Source organism: Leptodactylus fuscus, chromosome 3 (assembly GCF_031893055.1).
Source record: "Leptodactylus fuscus isolate aLepFus1 chromosome 3, aLepFus1.hap2, whole genome shotgun sequence".
In the NCBI taxonomy this organism is placed as follows: Eukaryota; Metazoa; Chordata; class Amphibia; order Anura; family Leptodactylidae; genus Leptodactylus; species Leptodactylus fuscus.
This window is the reverse complement of record NC_134267.1, coordinates 108,314,838-108,339,895: the sequence shown is the minus strand read 5'-3', so window position 1 is coordinate 108,339,895 and position 25,058 is coordinate 108,314,838. Positions and strand designations below refer to the sequence as shown.

Sequence of the window (25,058 nt, the reverse complement as noted above, 5' to 3'; positions counted from 1 at the left end):
ATATTCCAGGGTCAGTGGGCGTTCGGTGGCTGTCTCTCCTCAGCTGGCACTTCTGTCGGTCATCCCTGGCCATCTGTCGGAGATTAAGAAGGACCTTCTGGGGCACTTTCTCACGGCCGCCAGGGCTGTTATTCCTAGACGCTGGCGCAGTCCTACTCCCCCCTCCATGCTTGACTTCCTCCAGGAGTTCCTTCTTATTCAGCGGATGGAGACTTTGGTGGCGGAGGACTCTCCCGCTTATCCCAAGTTCGAACTTCGATGGCGTCCCTGGGTTATGTTCCGGGAATCGTCTGCCTTCTCTACTGCCTTCTCATGAGTGTCGCTTGGCCGTTTCTTTTTCCTTCTTCTCCTTGCTTTTCTTGTCTTATTTGTGGTTTCTCCGTCCTTGTCTTGTGTTTGTTTGCTTGTTTTGTGTCCCTCTCTTATTCCCCTTTTCTTTCTCTTGTTGGGCTGTATTTGGTATGTACGGAGGGGGATCTTTTTGGCTTCCCTGCCCGCTGATTTGTATGCTCCTGCATTTTTGCTCGACTGTATTTTTCTTTGTTCTGTATTTTATTGAAAAATCTTTAATAAAACCCGTTTAAGCATAAAAATATGTCTAAGGGCTAGTTCATACTTAGTTCTTTGGTCCGGATTTTGACACGGGAAGCTGTGTCAGAATCCAGATCAAAATGCACCTGCTTTGGCTATCAGTGACTGTCGCGGCTTCCGACAGTCGTGGCTTTCCGTTCTGGAGTAGGCCCAAATGAATGGGCCTAGTCCGGAGGGATTGTCTTGACGCGGATTCCACGTCAAGATAGGGCAGGTCGCTTCTTTTTTCCGCTCACGGAAAAAGGAAACAACCGGCTCCCAATGAATTCAATGGGAGGCACTTTTTCGACACAGATTCCGCATCAAAATCCAGACCAAAAAACTACGTGTGAACTAGTCCTAAGAGGAAGAGAAAAGGTGATACCATACAAAAAATAAAATAAATTCTCACCTGCTAAATCCCCTACTGCTCCAGCACCATCATTCCTTTGGTGAAGGATCGCCTTGCCAAACCACTTGGCACACCTGCGGTCACCCCTCTTGCCAGTTACTTTGCTGCAGCAATGACAACCCATACATCCATGTAACTGCTGCAGTTATCACTGTAATCACTGGTGTCAGTGATGGTACCTTCATGTATGGCATGGCGCCCTCCTGGACAGATTTATGAAAATAGTCTGTCTCACACTAGCATTCAGGTTCCCATTCTTTGGGTCCACTTGGGAAAAACGTAAACCCCACAGACTATAATGGGTTCTGCTGGGTTTCCGCCTAAAATCAGTGGAAAAAAAGTCCTGCTTGGACTTTTCTCTCCACATATTTTAAGCGGAAAGGGGGACGGGGTCCCTGAACGATCACCTAGCGGAGGTGTGACCGTAGCCTTAGTTGTCCATAGCAACCAAATTGTAGTATTAATTTCTCGTGAGCACAATACAATAGGAAAACTAGATTGTGATTGGTTGCTATAGCAACTATGACAATTTTGCTTTTAGACTATTTTAATAAATACCACATTGGTGGGCAAGGTCACATGAATGTACACCATTTCATTAACAGATGAATAACTTTGGAGTATATTAAAGACCTTATATTTTAATTAAAGTTAGCTTTTGACATCACCTATTGCAGGGTACAGTTGTTTCGCCTACACGTAGAATTGTCTAGGAAGTAAGCAATGCCGAAATATGCAATGTGGACAGTGTCATCTCAGGAAGAGAACCTTTACTATGTGCAATGTCACTTGCTTTATCTAATTAGTACCACATATTGTGTTGCTATAATATTTTAAGGAAAATGTTCGTTGTACCGTGTTAGCCAGTGGGTTGGAAATATAAAAAAAGCAAGAAAACTTGATAATCTTCAGTAGTTGATACCTTTTTAATGGCTAACTCATAATGATGACAGACGGCTGACGTTTCGGAACCTCTAGGGTCCTTTATCAAAGTAAATTTAAAACATTTCTGAAGGATGCATATTTATATACAGAGCAAGCACAAAGGGTGTCAGAATTCAGGAGGAAGGGGGGGGGTTGTTAGTAATTGGTAGAGACAATGTAAACACTTACAGGTCCTTATCAGTTCACACGTTACTGTAAAAAGACATGAAACCCTGTGACGCATTAAGTCCACACTCGAGTGTTAGAAGCAGTGTCATGAATTTATACTCATGTATGCGTCTTTCTCTCTTTGATCTGAAATTCCCTCTCAAAACCAAAATTTTCATGTGATCAGTGATGTTGTGGTCCCCACTACAAAAATGCTTTGACACGGGAAGGTCAATTCTTTGTTCTTTAATTGTATGGCGATGTGAGTTCATATGCGTTCTAAGTTGCTGTCCGGTCTCTCCAACATACAGATTATCAGTGGAACATTTGGTACACATAATTAAATACACTACATTGGATGTGCTGCAGGTGAAGTTACCTGGAATTTTATATTCCTTGTTCGAGTTTGGTATCTCTATCCTGTCAGTGGTCAGTATGTGGGGGCAGGTTTTGCACCTCTTATTTCCACATGGAAATGTTCCTGTGTTAGTTGGAGGTGACAGAGAGCTGCTAATCACCATATTCCTGAGGTTTGGTGGCTGTCTGTAGCATAGGAGAGGGGGGTCCGGAAATATGGATGTTAGACGGTTGTCTTTTTGTAGTAGTGGATGTAATTTGCGTGTGATACCTCTCAGCGTCTCCAGGTGGGGGTTATATGTGACAACCAGGGGTACCCGATTGTTATCCTTTTTGGTATTGGATCTTAATAACTCTGATCTTGGTATCCTGGTGGCTCTGGTGATTTGGTTATCAATTGTTCTTGGATGGTAGCCCTGCCTCAAGAATGTGTCTCTGAGGCCTCCAAGGTGTTTGTCTCTATCTGCAGAGTTTGAACATATGCGATGGTATCTGATGGCCTGGCTGTATACAATAGAGTTCTTTATGTGTTTCGGATGAAAGCTATCCCATCCTAGGTAGGTTGGTCGGTCAATCGGCTTCCGATACAGTGATGTCTCAATTTTGTTGTCTTGTATATATAATATTAATATAATATTTTATATTGCTATTGATAGTAGGTGTTTTGTTGAAGTGTTTTAGTCAATACTCTTTGGGGGATATTTCAGTATAATGGTAATATATCCATACTTCAGCATTGGTAGAGTATATATGACTCAGGCGTACTATGCCTACACGCTAGTATTTGGATTATTATGGATACTATTGATACATTTGTTGAGTATAGCTGTTTTCAGTTATCTATATTGTTTTCTGGATAGGATCCCCAAATCCAGATGTAAAAAAACTTGTTGCATTATCCAAAAAAACTCATGGCTGTACTAGCTCAAAAGGGTGCTTCTACTCAATACTGAGCAAAGTGTCTGAGTATAGAACACGACTGCAGGTAGTGGCTGACCGGCTGCTGGAAAAGCAGCTGGAAGCATTATCCGCTAGCCATTGTAACACCTGTTCCTGGTACTCGGGCCTGGTCTGCGTTGTACCCTGCACCCTGCTTAATGCAGCTGTCATATCAGCAATTGTGATGAGCGCATGCTAATGTTTCGTGTCCAGTGGAACGGATGGGATAGGATTTCACATAAGTCTGTCACCCATGGAAACTCATGGTGCAGAAACTGAGGGAGCTGACTTTGATGAACCCTTGGGTTTTGTAGATAGAACTCCATCAAAGGTCTCTGCTGCTCACACACCCTGCTCAACATACGGTATCTAGAGTTTCAGCGTGTGGTGACCTCGCACAACAGCCGGTGCTTCAGGCAGATGTAGGCGTTGCTGGAGTGTATTGAGGCTAGCACCAGGTACTGTAGACTTACCAAAGTGGGAGCACAAGCGCCGCACTTTAACTAGTAGCTTGTGTAAATTGGGGTAAGTTGTTAGAAACCGTTGCACCAATAATTTGAAAACGTGGGCCATGTGTGGACCGTGTTTGAGTCTGGCAAGCTTCAGATCTGCTACCAGGTTCCAGCCATAATCACATACGCCAACCTGCACCTGGACCAAGGTGCAGCAGGGCAAAAAACATTGCCATCTCATCCAGGATGGCATCCCTGACCTCGGAGGCAGAATGTTGTCTGTCCCCCAAGCTGATGAGCTTCAGCACGGCCTGCTGACGTCTCCCTACGCCAATAGCTGGGTCGATTCAACTACATTCAGCCAGTGTGCCGCTATTGAGATGCAGCGTCCCTGGCCGCATGCACTTGTCCACACGCCGGTGGTCAAGTGGAACTTTGTGCAACTTAGCACAGAACTTAGGGCCCGCCTGATGTTAGGGCCCGCCCGCCTGTGCTGGTTCAAGGCTCAACTCACCCAAAGGGCCAAAAACACTGCTGGTGAATTTTGTTCAGTTCCAAAGGACTCTGTGTTTAGATTTGGCTCAGTTGCAACTCCAGGACATGCCTTTGAAGGCAAGGTTTCCTTTAGTGGCTCCATCTCAGCAGGATGATGATGATGAAGCTTGGTTAAATCTGGTGTCGGAAGGGAAAGGGGTTTCTGATCTACATCTAAAGTACTGGAGCATGTTGTTTGGACTATTAACACCTGATCAGAACCCTATAGAGATAATGTAGAGCCCCATATTAGAGGACCATTACTGGTAGTAGTGGTTTCAGACAATTCTCCACCTTTGCGATCCTCTAAATAAAAGTTACCCCCAGGACTTGATGCCAAAATGTTATCAATTTGACAATCAAAATGAAGGTCGATGTCTGGGTCCTCAGTCCAATCCACTGCATCATTTTAGGGGCTAAGAATTTTAAAGGGGTTAACACTCTGTAGGTGCAAGGCTCAACTCACCAAAAGGGCCTAAAACTCTGCAGGTAGAAGATTGAAGTCACCTGAAGGGCCTCAATCTCTGCTGCTAGCTCAGCTTAAGGGCCTGTAACTTAATTTGAAAGGGCTCATGTTAAGAGCCAGAAAAGTGAATTTTGGAAGGTCTTACCATATCACACACACACACACAATGACAATTCAGGGTGGGTACTGTTGGATTTCCCATTGCCTATTCCATCTGTGGTTGTCATGGGCAACATGATTTAAAGGGGTGCTTATTAATGTTTCTTTAGCTTAAATTTGGGTTTCTGTCCATCCATTTGGGGAAGAAAGAAAGTTTACATGTATTTTCCCACTCTGATAGAGGTTTTTTTGAGTGTGGAAAGTGTGTAGTTGATAGACTGTGATGGTGGGGTAAAACAGTGACTTGGGCTTGTTAGATGCCACCAGGCATGCTTCCCCTGCTGTCCCATTTGCATTGCAGATGTGTTGGCATCATTTGCTGTGGTGTCATAGTGGACTTGGTGACCCTCCTGAGTCGAATGGTGGGATCCCCTGAAACAAAGCATTTTCCCCCATAGACTATAATGGGGTTCGATACTCGATCGAGTAGTCGAATATTGAGCGGCTATTTGAAACGAATAACGAATATTTTACTGTTCGCTCATGTCTAATAATAGCAAATAAGTCACTTATTTTTTCCCCTGCAGAGGAAGAGGCCAAGGAGCGTCCATCATGAGGAACATACGGTCCATGTACCAGGCCTGGCAAGGCCAATCTGGAGCCACCAAGATGGCTGGAACTTCCTCGGTCTTAAACTTCTTGAGGACAGGAGGGAGAAGGGGAAGAGGAGGAAACAGGTACAAAAGTTGCATGTCTGAGCAGGGAATAACAAGAGCGTTAACTGCGAATGCTTGAGAGTCCCAGGACCTGGCCACGAAAAGGGAGACCTTGTCATTCGTGCGGGAGGCGAAGAGGTCGACGTAGTGAGAGCCCCACTGGGAGCACAGCTGGCGAAAGATTTCCTGATGAAGGGTCCACTCGCCTGGGTTGACTATTCCTCGGCTTAGGTAGTCCGCTGCCCAGTTGTTCACACCTGGAATGTGGACTGTCGAAAGAGCAGGGACGTGAAGCTCTGCCAACTTGAGAGAGCAAGAGGCCTCCGGAAAGGCTCCTGGTGGTTCAGGGAGACGCCCCTGGAGGAGAGAGGTCTAATGAAACAGGGCCAGAAAGATGGCCCTCAGTTCCAGTAGATTGATCTGGCGAGAGGATTCCACAGTGGACCAGAGGCCCTGGAAATTCAAGACACCGAAGACCTCCGCCCCCCAGCCAGAAAGGCTGGCATCGGTGATCACCTACCAACAGATGGGAAGAGAGGAAATTCCTGGGGAGGAGAGCCACCAGATAAGCTCTTGAGGGACCTGAAGAGGCAAAAGAATGAGGTGGTCTAGGCGGGACAGGAGTCTGTCCCAGCGAGCCAGAAACGCCAGCTGAAGAGACTGCGAGTGGAACTGGGCAAAAGCGGTGGCTTCAAAGGTCGAGACCATCATGCCCAGGACCCGCATACAGAACCAAAGAGAATAAGGAGAGTTCCTCTGAAGGAGAGTCACACCGGACCGAAGGGCCAGGATCTTGGAACCCTGGAAGAGGATGTTGATCTGGTGGGTGTTAGGAATCATGCCAGAAATTCCATGCACTGAGACGACATGAGACAGGACTTTTCCTCGTTGATGAGCCAGCCAAACTGAAGGAGGAGGTCCAAGGTGACCCACAAGCTGGAGAGATTGTATGCCTTGGTAGGAGCTATGACCAGGAGGTTGTCCAGGTATGGAATCACGGAAATTCCCGTGGAACGGAGGATGGCCATGAAGGACACTATCACCTTGGTAAAGACTCGAGGGGGCAGAGGCCAGCCCAGAGGGAACAGCGACAAACTGGAAATGTCGCAAACCCACCACCAAATGAGGAAAATGCTGATGTCCCAGCGCAACAGGAATGTGGAGGTAAGCGTTGCGGATGTTGATGGATGAAATTAATTCGCCTGACTTCAGGGATGCCACCACCGACAGCAGAGACTTCATGTGGAACCTGCGGACACGGACAAACTTACACAGAGAGTGTTCCCATGTGCTATATCTCCAGGAGAGGATGAGAAGAGTAGTTCAACACAGCAAAAAAAATGGATTGCAAGAAGTGAAAGAGAAAAACTGTTCTCAAGTTAAGTGAATGCCCTCTTCCTGGGTTACCCGCACAGAGAAGTTAGAGGGGACAACCCAGGACAGCCCCCCAGCCAATGGGAGGGCTAGGAGGGGCCAGGGAAGCCCGGACCTAGTTGATGCCTAGGCACTGGCAAAGTCACGGACCTCAAGTAGAGTATCAATACTTGCAATGAGTTTGCGGAGAAGATAAAGTGAAATGCCATTTCAATCCAAGCCCTTCTCATGAGGCAACCAACTCTGGGGTGAGGTGTATCTCAGAGATATTTTATAGCAGGCTGAAGTGTCTCAAAAACCCCTTATATTCCATATCATCACATTGATCACAGCCATTTTTGAAATAGGGAGACTATTAACAGAAAATAAAATCACAGTACACCAATAAGGCCCCATTAACATGGGGCTAGGGATCGCGTACATTGGTCCTGATACTGACGCTGGAAGCCGCATCAGAATAGGACTGGCACCCATTGAAGTCAATGGGATCCATTTTTTACGCTGCTCACTCTGAACGAGTTTCCGTTAAGAATGAGCAGAGCGTAAACTCCATGTGAAGGCTCCCTTACAATAACAGGATTTGGTAATCTTCTCCTGCCAAATACAGAATACAACTTGGAAAACACATAGTAACCATACAAAAAGGTTTTTAAAAACCAGAGTATCATAGTCCAAACTTCACTAATCGCATATTGAAGTTGTCACCGTTCCTGAATCTCCCGTCTTACATAGAATAATACCAATAAGCGTTGTCCCAGGCTGGGGAGGATGCATCGGAACCTTTTGAGCTCATTCCACTGCAAACTGCACAGTCAGATTCTTTTCCAAAAGAATTTAGTACTCTCCACTGCCTGCAGCATCCCTACGGCCCGGTTCACAACTGCGTTTGGCAAATCCATTCGAAATCAGGGGACATGAATCATGCGGACATGAAAGTAGATCACAATCTACTTTTCTGTCTGCATGTTCCGTGCGCACACCGCTTGCCAGTCCGTTCGGTAGTCCATTCAGGTGTCCCCATGCGGACTCCCCGAACCGATTACTAATCATACATGTGAACTAACCCTTACAGACTGATTACATACTGATAGCAATCAGTTTGTACCCCATTTTGCAAATGCTCAGAATGAAGGGGGGGGCAGGGGAGAAAAAAAACAACCTGATTGGTCAAAAACTGATTACAAACTGACACAGTTTTAATCTTCTGGACCGTTTGAAGTCAGTTTTTGAAGATGTCAAATACTGATTTCAAACGGATTTACCGAATGCAGATATGAAACGGGACTACTAGACAAATGTTGATTTATCTTAATCTAGTTTCAAGGTCATCTGACTTGGCCTTGAAGACTCCAAAATAGGAAATTACTCTCTTCATGCCTGACTTAAGAGGTTACTCAGCCAACTACTAACCCCTTACCCTCATTAGTCTTTTGAAAGACTTGTATAATGATATTAACATCCTCTTTAAAGTTCTCAAACAGCAGGGCCATAGAGAACATAGAGTGATTCTGAGCGACGATGGTAAAAAGATCATTGACAGTAGGTATGATTACAGACACACTGGAAGAAGGCAACATTATCCTCAGTACTAACGCTTGCTTCCACTGAAGGCAAGTGATCTCTTTCTCCTGCACCTGAATAGGAGCTGACAGTGGCCATCTCCTCCAACAGTTATAAAGTCTCAGACAGCCAGTCATTACTAGTGGTACCCAGTTCTCCATGATTTGGCTCATTTTCTAGGCTAGGCCAGGACTCTTTAACCTAAAACAGTGATGGCAAACCTTCAGGAGACAGAGTGCCCAAGCTGTAACCCAAAACGCACTAAAAGTGGCAAAACGGCTATTTAACCTTAATACTGAGGTTTTATTCTGGAAAAAAACTCATATATTAATATCTTTTGTCTTAAAAGAAAAACATACAGTGGCCCACACAGTATTATATGTTCCAAGGTGGGCCCCCAACACAGTATTATAAGCATCACAGTGGGTCCCCACACAGTATTATATGCTCCACTACACATTATTATAAGCTCCACAGTAGGCCCCCACATAATATTATATGCATCACAGTGAGCCCCCAAACAGTATTTTATGATCCACAGTGGGCCCCCACACTGCATAATATGCTACTTACCTCACACAAAGAGCAGCTAGGTGATCTCCTTCTTCCACCACAATTCAAGCACAGATAAATGACGTAATTGCGGCTGCATCGGGACAGAGGTCACACTCCTGTGTCAGTGTAAGTCGCGGTCCCATAGCCTACAGTTTTCAGCTGTATGTGCATTTGCACATACCGCTGAAAGAAGCACTCACTCACTAAAGGGAAATTCTGTCCCAGATTTCACTTTATTGAGCAATCGGAGAGCCTGGATTTGGACAACGGTGCACATGTCAACAGAGAGAGCTCTGATTGCCTCCTGTGGCATATATGCAATAGGATCAACACCAAAACTAAGAGCACTAATTGTTCAACAAGTGCTAGAGAAAAAATGTAACTGTCCCGGAATCAGTGGCACAGTGCCTGGCAGTGGCGTAACTAGGAATGGCGGGGCCCCGTGGCGAACTTTTGACATGGGGCCCCCCCCCATCCCAACTGACGCCGAAGACCTCGACCGACCCCCTCCTCCGCACTCTATTATGTCCCTTACTGGCCCCTGCACACAGTATTAACCCCAATAGTGTCCCCTGCACACAGTATTAACCCCAATAGTGGCCCCTGCACACAGTATTAACCCCAATAGTTGTTCCTGCACACAGTATTAACCCCAATAGTGGCCCCTGCACACAGTATTAACCCCAATAGTGGCCCCTGCACACAGTATTAACCCCAATAGTGGCCCCTGCACACAGTATTAACCCCAATAGTGGCCCCTGCACACAGTATTAACCCCAATAGTGTCCCTCTGTGGACACCCATAAACAATTATTATACTCTGGGGTCTTTTCAGACCCTAGAGTATAATAATCGGAGACCCGGGGAATAAAAACATAAAAAAAAAAAAAAAAAAACACTGTTGCTTCTTACCTGTTCCCCGGCTCCTGTGCTGTGCTGTCCTCCTGTGCTGACCACCGCTCGCGTCCTTCGTTAATGACGTCGGACGTCACATGACCCGAGAAGCATGCCGGGTTCATGTGACATCAGAGACGTCAGACAACAGTAGGACGGAGGCCTGGCAGGATCGCGGAGAGGTAAGTAACAGTTTTTTATGTTTATTACCTCTCCCGATCCGCCGGTCATTATACTCGGGGGTCTGCAAAGACCCCCGAGTATAATGATAGCCCCTGTGGGGCCCGCGGTGTCACTTGCCGATCCCGGCCCAGCCAGGATCGGCAAGTGAATAGGGCCCGTAACAGCCTATTTAAAAAAAACGCAGCGGTAGCGGCTGTCACCGGGCCCCCTAATGGCCCGGGCCCTGTGGCAGCTGCTACCACGGTAGTTACGCCACTGGTGCCTGGACATGGTGGAGGTGGTGAAAGGTTCTTTTTAAGGAGATTTTTGGCTTTGATGATATAGTTAACATTCTGCATTTATAAGCATTAATACAGAGTTGGTCCCTCAACCAACAGCACCTAAAACAGCTTCTACTCTTATCCTGAGGATAGTGTTACAAGCTTTTAGGGTTAGTTCACACGTTGGGGGGTCCGCGCGGGTTTTGACACAGAGAGAGAGGCGGCGTCCATTATATGGCATCCCAGTGAGCTGCTGAGATGCCGGAACAATCACAGACAAGGCATGAGGAACAAGTTCAGCAACAGGACAGCTTATGAGCTGCCAAAAAGCCAGAGCAGGCAAACCATCAACGGCAGCAATTTGCTGGATATAGGTGGATCATCGATGTCAACAAAACGCAGACGGAGTCGTCGAACCACATTAGACTAACAGAAGGAACATATAGATAGATACAGTTCATACAGATATGAACATGCCCTAAACCCCAACCAAAAAATAGCATCAATACAGCTACAACACACCATTTTACCACAGTGAATTCCTTGAACACCAGTATAGTATATATTCCTCTTCTGTTTTTGCATTACAAAACCAAGCGCCTTTATGCACAGAGTTTACGTCAATTCGTTATTTACGTTCTAAACCATCATGTAATGAAGTGAGAAGGTACAGAACGTACACACCTGCCATGAGCCAGCAACCCCCCTCAGCTCACCACAGGTAACAACAGACTATTGAGATAGTCACGGAACTGACACCCATCTGCAGTCACCCCAAGAATAAACACAGACTCCTTGGTGTGGTTAAAGCTGGGATTGGCCACAGCGAATTTATTAACCACTTCCGGACCGCCCATAGACTATATACGTCCGGATAGTGGTTGTCTAGTTCTGCCAGGACGTGCCTGTACGTCCAAGCCAGAACACAGCAGCTGCACAAGATCGTTCAGCTGCTTTCACTAGGAGCCGGCTGTAACTTCAGCCGGAGCTCCTAGAGAGATAGCAGGGCAGGTTTATTACCTGCTCTGCTATCTCGATCGCTGTGCGCTCAATGAGCGCTGTATACACAGCTATGGACGCAGCCATAAATCAGCTGCCCTCTGTGATCTGTCGGGCTCAGTGTCCTGCCAGAGCTTCTGGGTCCTACAGGACTCAGATCAGCTCTGTATACCGTGTAGCAGTGTGCAAGAGGTTGTATTCCTCCTGTAACTGAGATTAAATGTAGCAGCCTCAGTTATAGGAGAAATCAGCCTCAAGTACAAAAAAAAAAGTGATCAGATGTCCCCAAAGGTCTCTTATCACCTTATGGGGACACAATCTGGGAAAAAAATAAAATAAAAATATAATAAAAAAGTTTTAAAAAAATGTAAATAAAATAATAATAAAATAAATAAATAATACGCTAATAAAACGCCGTTATTAAAGGTTATAGCCCCACCCCCGACGACACCATACAAAATAAAAATTACCGTAACGGAGAGGAAAAACTATATTATAAAGTTTTTCAGTGACACTTTGTGTTATTAAATAAAAAAAAAATTATAAATTGAAAACCAGACACAATTTCCCTCCTATTTTGTTTATATTTTCCTGGATATAAAAAAAATTAAAACACATTTGAAAATAAAAATAACATAAAAATAAAGCCCTATGTGTCCCCGAAAAAAAGACGCAAAAATTAGTTGACTAAGACATACGAGAAAAATTTTACAGACCTCAAAACCGCACATACATAATAAACCTAAAATGTGTCTGGTCCTGGACCACAAATTGGCCCGGTACTGAAGTGGTTAAATTAACAGTAATATGAAACCGAGATTTAAACAAAAAACTCCAAGACCATGCCCCGCCTCTTCCTCCATAGCTTCACCCGGATGTAGACCGCTACTGGTCAGTGGACATGTGGGCTAACTCATCCTTAAACCGGGGCATGGACCTTACGCCACGCTGTGACAACTGAAAGAAAAGAGAAAAACGAAACAGCCAAAGAAAAACCAACCAAATGCTCAATTACAATCGCACCGCACGGGTAGGGTGGGAGGGAGTTCCTCTCACCAAGCGTTGGTAGAAGGTGCAGAGCTTCTCCCATGTAGCCGAGATATATAGATAAAGCTCTACCTTTAGAAGGACATAACTCCGCCTACACTCACTCCAAACCCCCAGAAAGGTGCGAAACACAGAGAAAGAGTGAGAAGGGGTGAAGGTGAGGTCACACTTAAACATAAACACAGGTGTCTGTACTTAATCTTTAACCCATTAGTTAATACACCCAATAGTCTCTGCCCTTTTCCCTACATGCTTCAAGGGCAACCAGACTATTGGGATAGTCACAGAACTGACACCCATCTGCAGACACCCCAAGAATAAACACAGACTCCTTGGTGTGTTTAAAGCTGGGATTGGCCACAGTGAATTTATTAAATCAACAGTAATATGATACCGAGATTTAAATAAAAAACTCGAAGACCATGCCCCGCCTCTTCCTCCATAGCTTCACCTGGATGTAGACCGCTACTGGTTGGTGGACATGTGGGCTAACTCATCTTTAAACAGGGGCATGGACCTTACATCACAGGAGATGGCAATGTAACCCTACACTTGCCTACAACCAACCCCACCCAGAAGAACAACCGCCTTTTCAACTCCCTCCTGCAGACCGGTGAGAAAAATGTCCAAACCAATAGAATTTAAATGTACCCCATCTTCTAACAACAGGCGGCCATTGTCACCCTCAAGCTCCATATGGCAAACAGTGACGCCACCCATGGATTTAACATGACGGGAGACTCTCAAATTCAAGAGTCTCCATGACCTCTCTAAAGCCGCCATGTCACGAGCCCCTTGCCAATATTTACGAGGAACAACCTCCGCCCACACGAGGGAAACTTTTTCAAAGAACTGAGAAAATCTCATGAATTCCTGCTTAATGACAGCAATCAAATCCCCCAATTTCACTTTCCCCAAGTCATTACCCCCAGCATGAATGACCAATATAGCCTTGCCTGCAATGGCACAGCTCAGCACGGAAACCCGGGGCAAAACATTCAGCCACCGCAACCCCCAGATACCTGACCACAGGACGTCGATTCCAGACAGTCCCAAAGCCAATCCACCCGGACGCACAGCAGCTCGGTTATGGGGCCAGTAAATATAGGAATGACCCACCACCATGACAGGAATCACAAGAGCATCTGCAACAAGAAAGAACAAATAAGAAGGCAAGGGAAAGGGAAACAAAAACACAAACAAAACAGAACTTAGTTAGCAAATCAGGACGTATATAAGAACGGTAACAATCAGAACGCCATCTCCCCAGGCGCTTCACACCGTCCCCATCCATACCACAAGCTTCTGCCACAGTGGCCGCACCTATCCTAAAAGAATGGATCCCGAAATCCGAAGGATTAAGGCCCAACTGCGTTAAACAAGACCTAAAAACTGAAGAAAACTGAAATTTCATCAATGAAAGACCTGAATTATGGGCCAAGAAACACTCACCCCTCTGACGCACCTGTACAAACTCACTCACACACTTTAGAGGGCAGGAGGATGAACCAACGGCCTTCAAAGTCAACCAAGTATCCCTACCATAGCTTTCTGTTTTGGACCTACGCACACACACGCGAACAGTGTCAGACGCAAGCAAAACATCCCGCGCACTCAAACCACCCCCTTTCTTAGCGCTATTAGGCACTAACTTACCAATACAAAGGGCACCATAGAAAGCAAGGGAAAAGGCAGCTCTAAACAAACTAGTTTCATACGCATCGCGACACACCACCTCAAGGACCACCATCAACCGCTCCAACAAGTGCAACGACACAGGATGTCTCGAAATCCTGCTAACTACCTCCTTGCCTTTCAAAATCTGCTTAACTAATAACTGTTTGGTAACATCCACACAACCTTAGCATAAAAGCAACACCAGCCAAACCTTTTTTCGCCATCATTGCCGATACTATTGCTCGCTATCTTCTCTCGAGTGTCCGCAGGGATGTGCGTACGCAAAGGAGCCACTCCACAGAAGATAGAGTCCTTAAATGTAAGACCTTGGGGCAAAACAGCGGAGGAGGGGGACCCCCCCCCCCTGTTCCCGCAGGAGGACTCTGACTAATCCCCGGGTTTTCTAAGCTAGCAAGCATCGACCGAAGGGTTGAAGCTAAATCCTCTGAACCCCCTGTCACCAAGGGGGTTGGAACTGAAGGAGACTCCACCGTAGCGGGCTGTTCCGCGAAACCCTAGGCAGCTCCCGGAGAAGGATGGCGAGAGGAATGAGGGCTGGATCTGTAGGTACCGGCCGGAGATCTGGACTTGCCACAATGTCTCGAAGAGGACCTGGAACACCTGGACACTGGACGAGAAGAAACACGAGAAGAATCCCTCCGATGCCTGTGGTGCCGACCCGAAGATCCAGATTGACCCCGACTCCTCCTGGAAGGGGAATCCCGTCTATCACGTCTGTAAGGCGAGCAACGTCTGGTGTAGCTCCTGTCCCCACCGGGACGCAAACTTCTAGGAGGACGGTCAACATTCCTACCGTCCTCACCCCTTCCATGCTGCGGACCTGCAGGGACAGAGGAACCAGAGGCAGAAATATTGGGCGGAACAACATGCAAAGCAACAGCAGATTGGGGTCTATCAACTGATTTAGAAACAGGCCCAATCTGGAACATTACCCGAAAAGGAGGGGGGGGGGGCAGCTACACAAAAACTCTGGGACATCCCCCCATGCGTTACAGACAAAGCACCAGATGGATTGACAGGCATATCACTTGCAGTGAAAGAATGAGACACACTAGAAAGACCAGCTTGCAGCTTATCCTGTGTACACAGCACTACAGGTAACATCTATCCCCCACACAATACCAGCAGAGTGCAACATACCAAAGCCGGCCCGACACAGAACGAGGTCTTCTCCTCATCAAAGAGGAGAGGACTGAGGCTGCAGCACTTGTCCCTTCACTCCTCCGACTCCCTCCCACAGCCCCCAGAGAGTCACCCGACACCGGAGTACGCTGGTCTCAGAGGCGTCACACACAGCAGGCTCCACACCGGACCTCCCAGCAGCAGACGTCTCCTTAACAACAGTTCCTCTGTAAACTGCAGCCACCTCAGGTAACAGCTCACGTGTGCTAGAGACAGCCCGGGTAGGGACAGAGCCGCGCAGCCTCTCCCCGCTCACATCCCCAGGGCCCCGCAGAGGGTGCGAGCCCCCAGCCTGTGACCGGCGCTTACCTCCTCTCAAAGGAGAGAAAGAGCGAGAAGGGGTGAAGGTGAGGTTGGATACCATTCTATACGGAGCCCGAGAGGAAAGGTTAGTGTCGTCCGTGTAGTGTCTCATGGCCGGATAAGGGCAATGCTGCCGTATGTAGTGCTAGTCATCAACCTGAATAGCAAGCGGGAAGTTGTGTGCGCGTGTTCGTTACCATGGAGACCGCTCACGCCGTTCTCTGTCGCTAGCTAATTCTGTGCACGTCACATTACGTATTTATGTCCATGCTGTGCCCGTGTGTTATGTACACAGAGCCACTCCTGAATTATGCAGGCTGATGGGAAATATTACTGAAACTTTAATTTGGTGACAAAACTTCATTATCGACGGGAAACTCATGAATGTGGAGTGTTTGTGCTTGTAGTGAAATTTGATTTGTTATTTATGCTTATTACCCCATACAGCCCAATATTTGGAAGTAATCTAACCACAGATGTGTGAGCCAGGCAAAGATACCCCCGTACCACTGTGAGTCAGGCAAAGATACCCCCGTACCAGTGTGAGCCAGGCAAAGATACCCCCGTACCAGTGTGAGTCAGGCAAAGATACCCCCGTACCAGTGTGAGTCAGGCAAAGATACCCCCGTACCAGTGTGAGTCAGGCAAAGATACCCCGTACCAGTGTGAGTCAGGCAAAGATACCCCCGTACCAGTGTGAGTCAGGCAAAGATACCCCCGTACCAGTGTGAGTCAGGCAAAGATACCCCGTACCAGTGTGAGCCAGGCAAAGATACCCCCGTACCAGTGTGAGTCAGGCAAAGATACCCCGTACCAGTGTGAGTCAGGCAAAGATACCCCCGTACCAGTGTGAGCCAGGCAAAGATACCCCCGTACCAGTGTGAGTCAGGCAAAGATACCCCGTACCAGTGTGAGTCAGGCAAAGATACCCCCGTACCAGTGTGAGCCAGGCAAAGATACCCCGTACCAGTGTGAGTCAGGCAAAGATACCCCGTACCAGTGTGAGTCAGGCAAAGATACCCCCGTACCAGTGTGAGTCAGGCAAAGATACCCCCGTACCAGTGTGAGTCAGGCAAAGATACCCCGTACCACTGTGAGTCAGGCAAAGATACCCCCGTACCACTGTGAGTCAGGCAAAGATACCCCCGTACCAGTGTGAGTCAGGCAAAGATACCCCCGTACCAGTGTGAGTCAGGCAAAGATACCCCCGTAACAGTGTGAGTCAGGCAAAGATACCTGGTACCAGTGTGAGCCAGGCAAAGATTCCCCGTACCAGTGTGAGCCAGGCAAAGATACCCCCGTACCAGTGTGAGTCAGGCAAAGATACCCCGTAACAGTGTGAGTCAGGCAAAGATACCCCGTACCAGTGTGAGTCAGGCAAAGATACCCCCGTACCAGTGTGAGCCAGGCAAAGATACCCCGTACCAGTGTGAGTCAGGCAAAGATACCCCGTACCAGTGTGAGTCAGGCAAAGATACCCCCGTACCAGTGTGAGTCAGGCAAAGATACCCGCGTACCAGTGTGAGTCAGGCAAAGATACCCCGTACCACTGTGAGTCAGGCAAAGATACCCCCGTACCACTGTGAGTCAGGCAAAGATACCCCCGTACCAGTGTGAGTCAGGCAAAGATACCCCGTACCAGTGTGAGTCAGGCAAAGATACCCCCGTAACAGTGTGAGTCAGGCAAAGATACCCCCGTACCAGTGTGAGTCAGGCAAAGATACCCCCGTACCAGTGTGAGTCAGGCAAAGATACCCCCGTACCAGTGTGAGTCAGGCAAAGATACCCCCGTACCAGTGTGAGTCAGGCAAAGATACCCCCGTAACAGTGTGAGTCAGGCAAAGATACCTGGTACCAGTGTGAGCCAGGCAAAGATACCCCCGTACCAGTGTGAGTCAGGCAAAGATACCCCGTACCAGTGTGAGTCAGGCAAAGATACCCCCGTACCAGTGTGAGTCAGGCAAAGATACCCCCGTACCAGTGGGAGCCAGGCAAAGATTCCCCGTACCAGTGTGAGCCAGGCAAAGATACCCCCGTACCAGTGTGAGTCAGGCAAAGATACCCCGTACCAGTGTGAGTCAGGCAAAGATACCCCCGTACCAGTGTGAGTCAGGCAAAGATACCCCCGTAACAGTGTGAGTCAGGCAAAGATACCCCCGTACCAGTGTGAGTCAGGCAAAGATACCCCCGTAACAGTGTGAGTCAGGCAAAGATACCCCGTACCAGTGTGAGCCAGGCAAAGATTCCCCGTACCAGTGTGAGTCAGGGAAAGATACCCCCGTACCAGTGTGAGTCAGGCAAAGATACCCCCGTACCAGTGTGAGTCAGGCAAAGATTCCCCGTACCAGTGTGAGCCAGGCAAAGATACCCCCATACCAGTGTGAGTCAGGCAAAGATACCCCGTACCAGTGTGAGTCAGGCAAAGATACCCCCGTAACAGTGTGAGTCAGGCAAAGATACCCCCGTAACAGTGTGAGTCAGGGAAAGATACCCCCGTACCAGTGTGAGTCAGGCAAAGATACCCCCGTACCAGTGTGAGTCAGGGAAAGATACCCCCGTACCAGTGTGAGTCAGGCAAAGATACCCCCGTACCAGTGTGAGTCAGGCAAAGATACCCCCGTACCAGTGTGAGTCAGGGAAAGATACCCCCGTACCAGTGTGAGTCAGGCAAAGATTCCCCGTACCAGTGTGAGTCAGGCAAAGATACCCCCTTACCAGTGTGAGTCAGGCAAAGATACCCCGTACCAGTGTGAGTCAGGCAAAGATACCTCGTACCAGTGTGAGTCAGGCAAAGATACCCCCGTACCAGTGTGAGTCAGGCAAAGATACCCCTGTACCAATTTGAGCCATATGCAGACAGTGTCAAACTGGGATGTCTAGGGCCCACCAGTGGAATTCTTTCTAGGGGTCCACCACCAGGACCCCTGCAGATTAGCTGTACCGAGACAGGGTGGCTAAAGGAATTAATGTGTCAGGAGTCATACAATGTGCACCACTGCACTACCTAATCTACAGCTAAACTAAATTAAGCTACACTCTGTATGGCACGTGAACAGCGTGGCTCCTAGAATTGTTACCATTACCTGTATCTGCATTGTCTTGGAATAGCTGTTCTACAGAGGTCCTGGCTGTCGGACCCCCGCAGATGTAATATTGATGCCCTATCCTAAGGACAATCAATATTAGAAAGATGGATAAATCCTTTAAAGAGATTGTCCATGTGGTGAGCAAAAGGTGTAAAATAATAATAATAAAAAAATTTTTTAAAAAGCATACTTGCCTGTCCCCAGCACTATGTTGTTTGCCACCAGTGTCCATTCAGTCTCGTGCTGGCGCCTTCTTGCTGGCAGTCCTCATGTGACTGCTAAGACCAATTAGGTACAGGATTTCCAGAAATGAGGCACTGCTATGAGACCAAACAGACACAGACGTGTACAACAGGATACTGGGGACAGGTGATTATGCTTTTCTTTTTTTATTGTTTAATTTTTACACCTCCCTGGTGGTCGCCACAGTGGTCACTCCAGTTTATGGACAACCTCTTTAAAGGCCCCCAATACAGTGGCCTCTTAACTGGTCCTCCATACTGTATGGGAAACAGTGATGTGGTCATAATATTGTGTGGGGGCAGTGATGGGATGCATAAAATGGCGTTCTTAGAGTCTGCCTGAGGCAGTTGACAGCAAGGTCTCCCTCTCCTCCGGCCCAGCAGCACCTGTGTGCTGCCGGTGCTAGCCTCATTTTGGAGCAGGGGTCCAGCAGGATGGTGAGTGGACCCTATGTTTAGAGTTTTTAGGCCACATCTCTGACATCTCCGATCTCTTGATCGGAGATGTGGCCTAAAAACTCTAAACTTAGGTGACGACCTAGAAAAAAATTCATTCATTGATCGTCACTATTCATTGAATAAATGCAGAGATCAGCGCAGAGATAAATGCAGAGATCAGCGCAAGTAAGTATAGGCCTAATCTATAGTTTTTAGGCCACATCTCCGATATTGATCGGAGATGTGGCCTAAAAACTACAAATTTAGGCCACAAGGCCTTCCAAGATGGCTGCCGTAACTATTCAGTGAATAGTGGCGATCGCCGTACTGGGATCGGGTAATGGCCGGCTCACGGATGTTCACTGGGTTGGCAGCTGACATAGTTAGCTGAAAACCTGGTGAATTTCGGCACTGATAAGGTTAAAACCTATCCTGACTGCCCGACGTAATTTTACTATAGGGCAGTCAGGAAGGACCTGTCAGTGCCGACGTAATTTTACTATGGGCTGGTCGTTAAGGGGTTAAAGGCAAGATGGTACATAGAATAATTTTCCCTAAGCTACCTTTGAGGTCCATCATTTTCAAAGACAAGATTTTAAGAGGGGCTCCAAAGTAGATGTGAACATAGCTCAATTGCAGCATAAGTGAGCAGTGGTACCCCAGCATAGCCACTACTCCGTCTACTTCCAGCTCCATAAGCTGTGTAAAATTGGCAGCCACAACTGGGGGCTACTGGGTATTGCATCCTCACCAATCTAATATTGTTACCCTATCCCAGGTCGTGGACAACTCTTTTAACTTATTTAATTGCTGCTTTCCCTTGGAAGGGTTCAAGGAAGAAAAGAAATGTATTAGTCTATGTTTATATCATGTTTCCATGATCTGCTTGACACTGGGCTATGTAAAAGGGATGAAGCCAGATGCCCTTCCACTGCCACCCTTTTGTACTGTATATGTTTTCAGTGTACTACTTAAGAGGATCTGATAAACAGTTTAGAGAAATATGATGTGAACGCAGCCTTATTCATCCTGGATTATCTGTACTTTTTGAAGTCCTTTGTTTTTGTCTGCTTCTTGTCTTTTAGGTAGTGTTGTTTCTCATGATATTATTGTGACTCAATACTAGTAATTGAAGATGTACTCTCCACATGAAAAGAGATCAGAACCTTTTTATAAACCTCCAAACTCTGCCCAAAAGACAAGTGCTGAAATAATAAATGAAGCCAGAAATTCTCTTCGGACACTGAAAACCAGAAGACCTTTCACACCAAGAGAAGATCAAAGAAAACTGTTTGGTCCTTTCTCATCTAGGACACCAGACAATAGACCACCTTCCTCCTTTAGGTAAGTGACCTGTTCTAATTTTTGAGATATTTTTATTTCACCTTAAGCAAAAACAAATCTCATATCTCGCACATGTAATATCTTTTGTAAATCAGTCTATTTAAATTTAATTCAAACATTCTTTATTTTTTTAATATTGTGTATTAAATTTTTTGATCCCAGAGTTTTCATGTAATATTTTGCTATGATTGAACACATGCTTGGTACGCTGTACTACTTCTTGTTCTAGAGTTGAAGGTTAGGGTTTATGGAACTCTCAGGGGTGTAATGATCGCGGTTGCAGGGGGTGCGACCGGGTACGGAGTGGTACAGGGCCTGTGGCCAACTTTAGATGGCCAAGGCTGCTGTAGCCTGGTTTCCCGACTGCTATACGTGTTGTTAATGGAAAGGGGCCCAGCATACTCATAGGGGCTCTCCTGGCCTGTGACTGAGATCGCGCAACCCAGTGGTCACTGATAGGACCTGTGATTGGAACACAGCAGTCACGTGCGGTTTGCCGATATAATGACGTCTGCGCATCCCACGTGACTGCTGAAACCCAGTCACAGTCCCCAGCTATGACCTCTTGGGTGTGTGACCACAGTCACAGTCAGAAGAGGGCCTAGGAGGATGCTGCAGAGAACCGGATGGAGCGAGGATGCCCAGGTGGGGTGAGATAAGCATCAGTGTTTGTTATTTTCCATCATCTTCCCTGTGCCTCCGATTATTATACTCTGGGGTCTGAGGTGACCTTAGTGTTTAATAATAGCACTGAAACTAAACAGAATGAAGACCTACACAAATATTTGGTGAATTTTGTAAGGTTTGTCTGAAGTGGCTTAAGGGAGAGCATTTTATACTGTTTGGGGCCACTGTGGGGGCATATTATACTATGTGGGGCCTTTCTGGAGCATATTATACTGTGTGGGGCCACTGTGGAGCATATTATTTTGTATGGGAGCTACTGATGAACATTTATACTCTGGGGGGGTTACACAGTCGAGCTTATTATTCTGTGTGGGTGCTACTGATGAACATATTATACTCTGGGTGGGTTACACAGTGGAGCTTATTGTTCTGTGTGGGTACTACTGATGAACATATTATACTCCAGGAGGGGGGATTATGGGGAAGATATTATACTGTGGGGGGTCACTGTGGAGCATTATACTGTAGGGGGCCTCTGTTGAGCATATTCTACTGTGTGGGAGCCCTTAATTATTTATATCACACAGTATCTGTTTTACGACATACGTGATATTATTACAGGCTGTAATTACATTGCATGGCCACTATAAAACAGAACTGTGCAATGTAAATGGTGAAGGAATGAGGGCGCTCACAAAAGCACCACAGTTACCCATAACTGTGACTATCAAGAGTAAGCTGTAGGGGCCTATAACAGTGTAGTTACGCCACTGTGAACTCTCTAGTCGTTTGTGAAGTGTGTTGATGGATGAATAAGAAATATTTAATATAAATGAAGTATACGATATTAAATGCAACACAGCAACATTACAATACTTGTGTGTAATGCCTGAACATCTTCTAGAATTTTAGGGCCAATTCTAGTTTTTTTTTCTTCTGCTTGAGGTGAAAATTGAAATGGCACCCCCCCCCCCCCCAAGTCAGAAAATTAGGCTTGATTACCACTGTGCATATGCAGCACTCAGCTCTGAATCTGCTTCACTGAGATACATCACTGAGCCCTTGATGCATATGCAGTGATTGAAAGAACCCAGAAATATACACCCGGCCGCAATGCTCAGCTTGAAGGGGTTGTCCAGGAATTGGACAAACTCTGGAGGGGCCTGGAACAGGTGTAGCATTAAGAAAAATTACTCACCTGTCCCTGGTGCTCTGGTCACGCCGTGCCTTGGTCTCTGGAAGCCTTGCGCCAATCAGCGGCCTCTGCAGTTGCTGGAGAAGGACCAGTGACATATGTAGGTGACATCACTTATTTGTCGCTCTTTAGAGACTGCTGAGGCTCCCGATTGGCTCCAGTGGTCACATGGAGCACGGGGCTTCCAGGGACCAAGACATGGTTCACAACTGAATGGGCTAAAAGCAGCAAAAAACAGTCAGGTGAGTTTATTTTCCTGGATAAACCCTTTAAGAATGATGTCCTATCATCAGGATAAGTCATCAATATTTAATTAACAGAATTTCCTGTTAATCATTTCAGTTCCAACACTGCCCTCGTTGGTCCACCTCGGTCTCTGTTAGCATCAATGAGGTGTTGTACATGTATACAATCACTGACATTGGTGGTCATGTGCTGTTCATGTTGGATTTACCACTGAGGCCATCATTTAGTTGTACCATGTATGGCACATCGTTGCTGCAAGAAGTAAGCAGAGACTGGCAGCTCTGCAGTGTCAGGGGATTGAAGAGGTGAGTAATGATTTTGTTTTGTTTTGGTTTTCAAGCACTAATGTAAAGAGCCTATGTTGTGGTTAATGGAATCTGTAATTAGTTTTGCCAGGACAATCTTGATAACTGAACCAAAAAATGTCAGGTTTTATGTATACTGCACACCAAAATAGGCATTCTTGGCGTGTTCCCAGGGGAAGCTTTAAAGTTCAGATTTTGGACTATAACAGATCAACAGGTTAACATGAAGAGGAAAAAAAGAAAGGGCCATGTTTAATTTGAGAATTAGAGGGGAGTCATTCTAGGAACCGGGAATGAGAGGGAAACCATACCGAGGACCACAATTTCAAGGGTTAATGCTGGGTTAATATGAATGAGAGGGAAACCATGCAAAGGACCATGATTTAAAGGAATACCATAATGGGGGCTTGGAATGAGAGAGGACCATGGCTTAAAGGAATACTATGCTGAAGACTGGGGACGAGAGGGGAATCATGCACAAGAACATGATTTAAATGAAGGGGGTATTTATTGAATTACGTACTGGAGACAGTATGGCAGGCCTGGATTGTTGAATCTGGTAATCCAGGGCGTCCACACTTTATCAAAAAGAAAGTGAGTATCATAAATGGTGGCATTGATCTTTTCGTGGAGCATAATAGAATTGGCTCCCTGAATGACATCCGTTACCGAAAGGGCATGTCTCCTCCAATGGAAGGTATCGGGGTCTGGGGTTTCTAGGTGGGGTGGCATAGACACAAAAGTCCAGTTTCTTTAGTCCAAAACAAAAGTAGAGTTTATTTTCACTCAAAAAGGTAGTGCAGCAACAAAAGGAAACAATACGAAAATAAATACCTGCACGGCTAGGCTCTAACTAAACATAGAATAGGTTACCTCATCTAGAATAACAGAAATCCAAAAGCTAGTAGAATCATTCAGGACACAGCTCCAAAAGCATGACCTCTCTGTTTGCTCTCCAGCCAACCTCTGCCCAAAGTCTGCTGCTGGAGCTGACTTCTTAAGCTCCCTTGATGAGCACACTCAACAGCTGAGTCGCTGCCGGAACATCCCCAAAGAGTGGACTAGAGGGGGGGGGGGGGTGGAATGACAGGTCCCACTACCAACCTACCTGCCATTCCTAAAAATCCAGCCCAGTACTGAGCATTTACCAAACTGCTCAGCAGTTTTCTCATCTCACCTACCTTAGTAGTCTGAGTGAGATGTACACCCCCTCCATTACCTGACCAGCCATCAGTTTACAAAGGCTACATGTATATGTGTGGCCATCAGGATGTAATGAAGCAGCTTTTATTGTGTGTGGTTGAAATTAGTTGGTTTGAGAATAAGGAAAAAAATTTGGGCTGACTGTGAAAATGACAATCCAAAAAGTTGCTGCATTATTCTATGACTAGTCACCCAGACATGATGAACATGAGGGCAGGACCACCTGATATGGAAATTAATGCCTAAGATGTTATATCCTCGAAAGTATTAGGGTGAAACTGAAGCAAAAAAACCATGTAATCAATGGGGAGGGGTCCTATGAAGGACCTTCAAGGATGATAACCTACCAGTTGCCCCTTTTAATCGATGCGCAAAAGTCAATCCACAGCTAGGGTTACCATGGAGCCAAGATCCCGTTCACAGGCCACCATAAAGTCCAGTTTAGCGGGAGATTTGTTTAACAAACTGTATTCAAAAGATAGGGAACCACTGTCTGCAGCTCTAAATAGTTTCTCAACGCTACTAGGGGAAATTTTCAGGAGTGAGCAGAGTAACAGGGCGTGGGAAGTAAAATACTTGTGCAGTCCTAAAAGCCTCTGAAGTACATTTACATCATTCGCAAATCACGCATGTAAAGCACACTAATGGCAAGAGTCAGTTGTAACATAAAACTTAACACC

At 46.5% G+C, this 25,058-nt stretch overlaps 1 protein-coding gene across 1 annotated transcript in view; it reads left to right on the top strand.

Annotated features, from left to right (window-relative positions):
• Nucleotides 1-25,058, top strand: part of ARMC2 (armadillo repeat containing 2) — a 133,533-nt gene that overhangs the window by 7,055 nt on the left and 101,420 nt on the right. The window contains exon 2 of the mRNA XM_075268135.1: nt 20,544-20,802. Coding sequence (XP_075124236.1) covers nt 20,594-20,802 — 209 coding nt within the window. The 5' untranslated portion in view covers nt 20,544-20,593. The remainder of the gene's footprint in view (nt 1-20,543; nt 20,803-25,058) is intronic.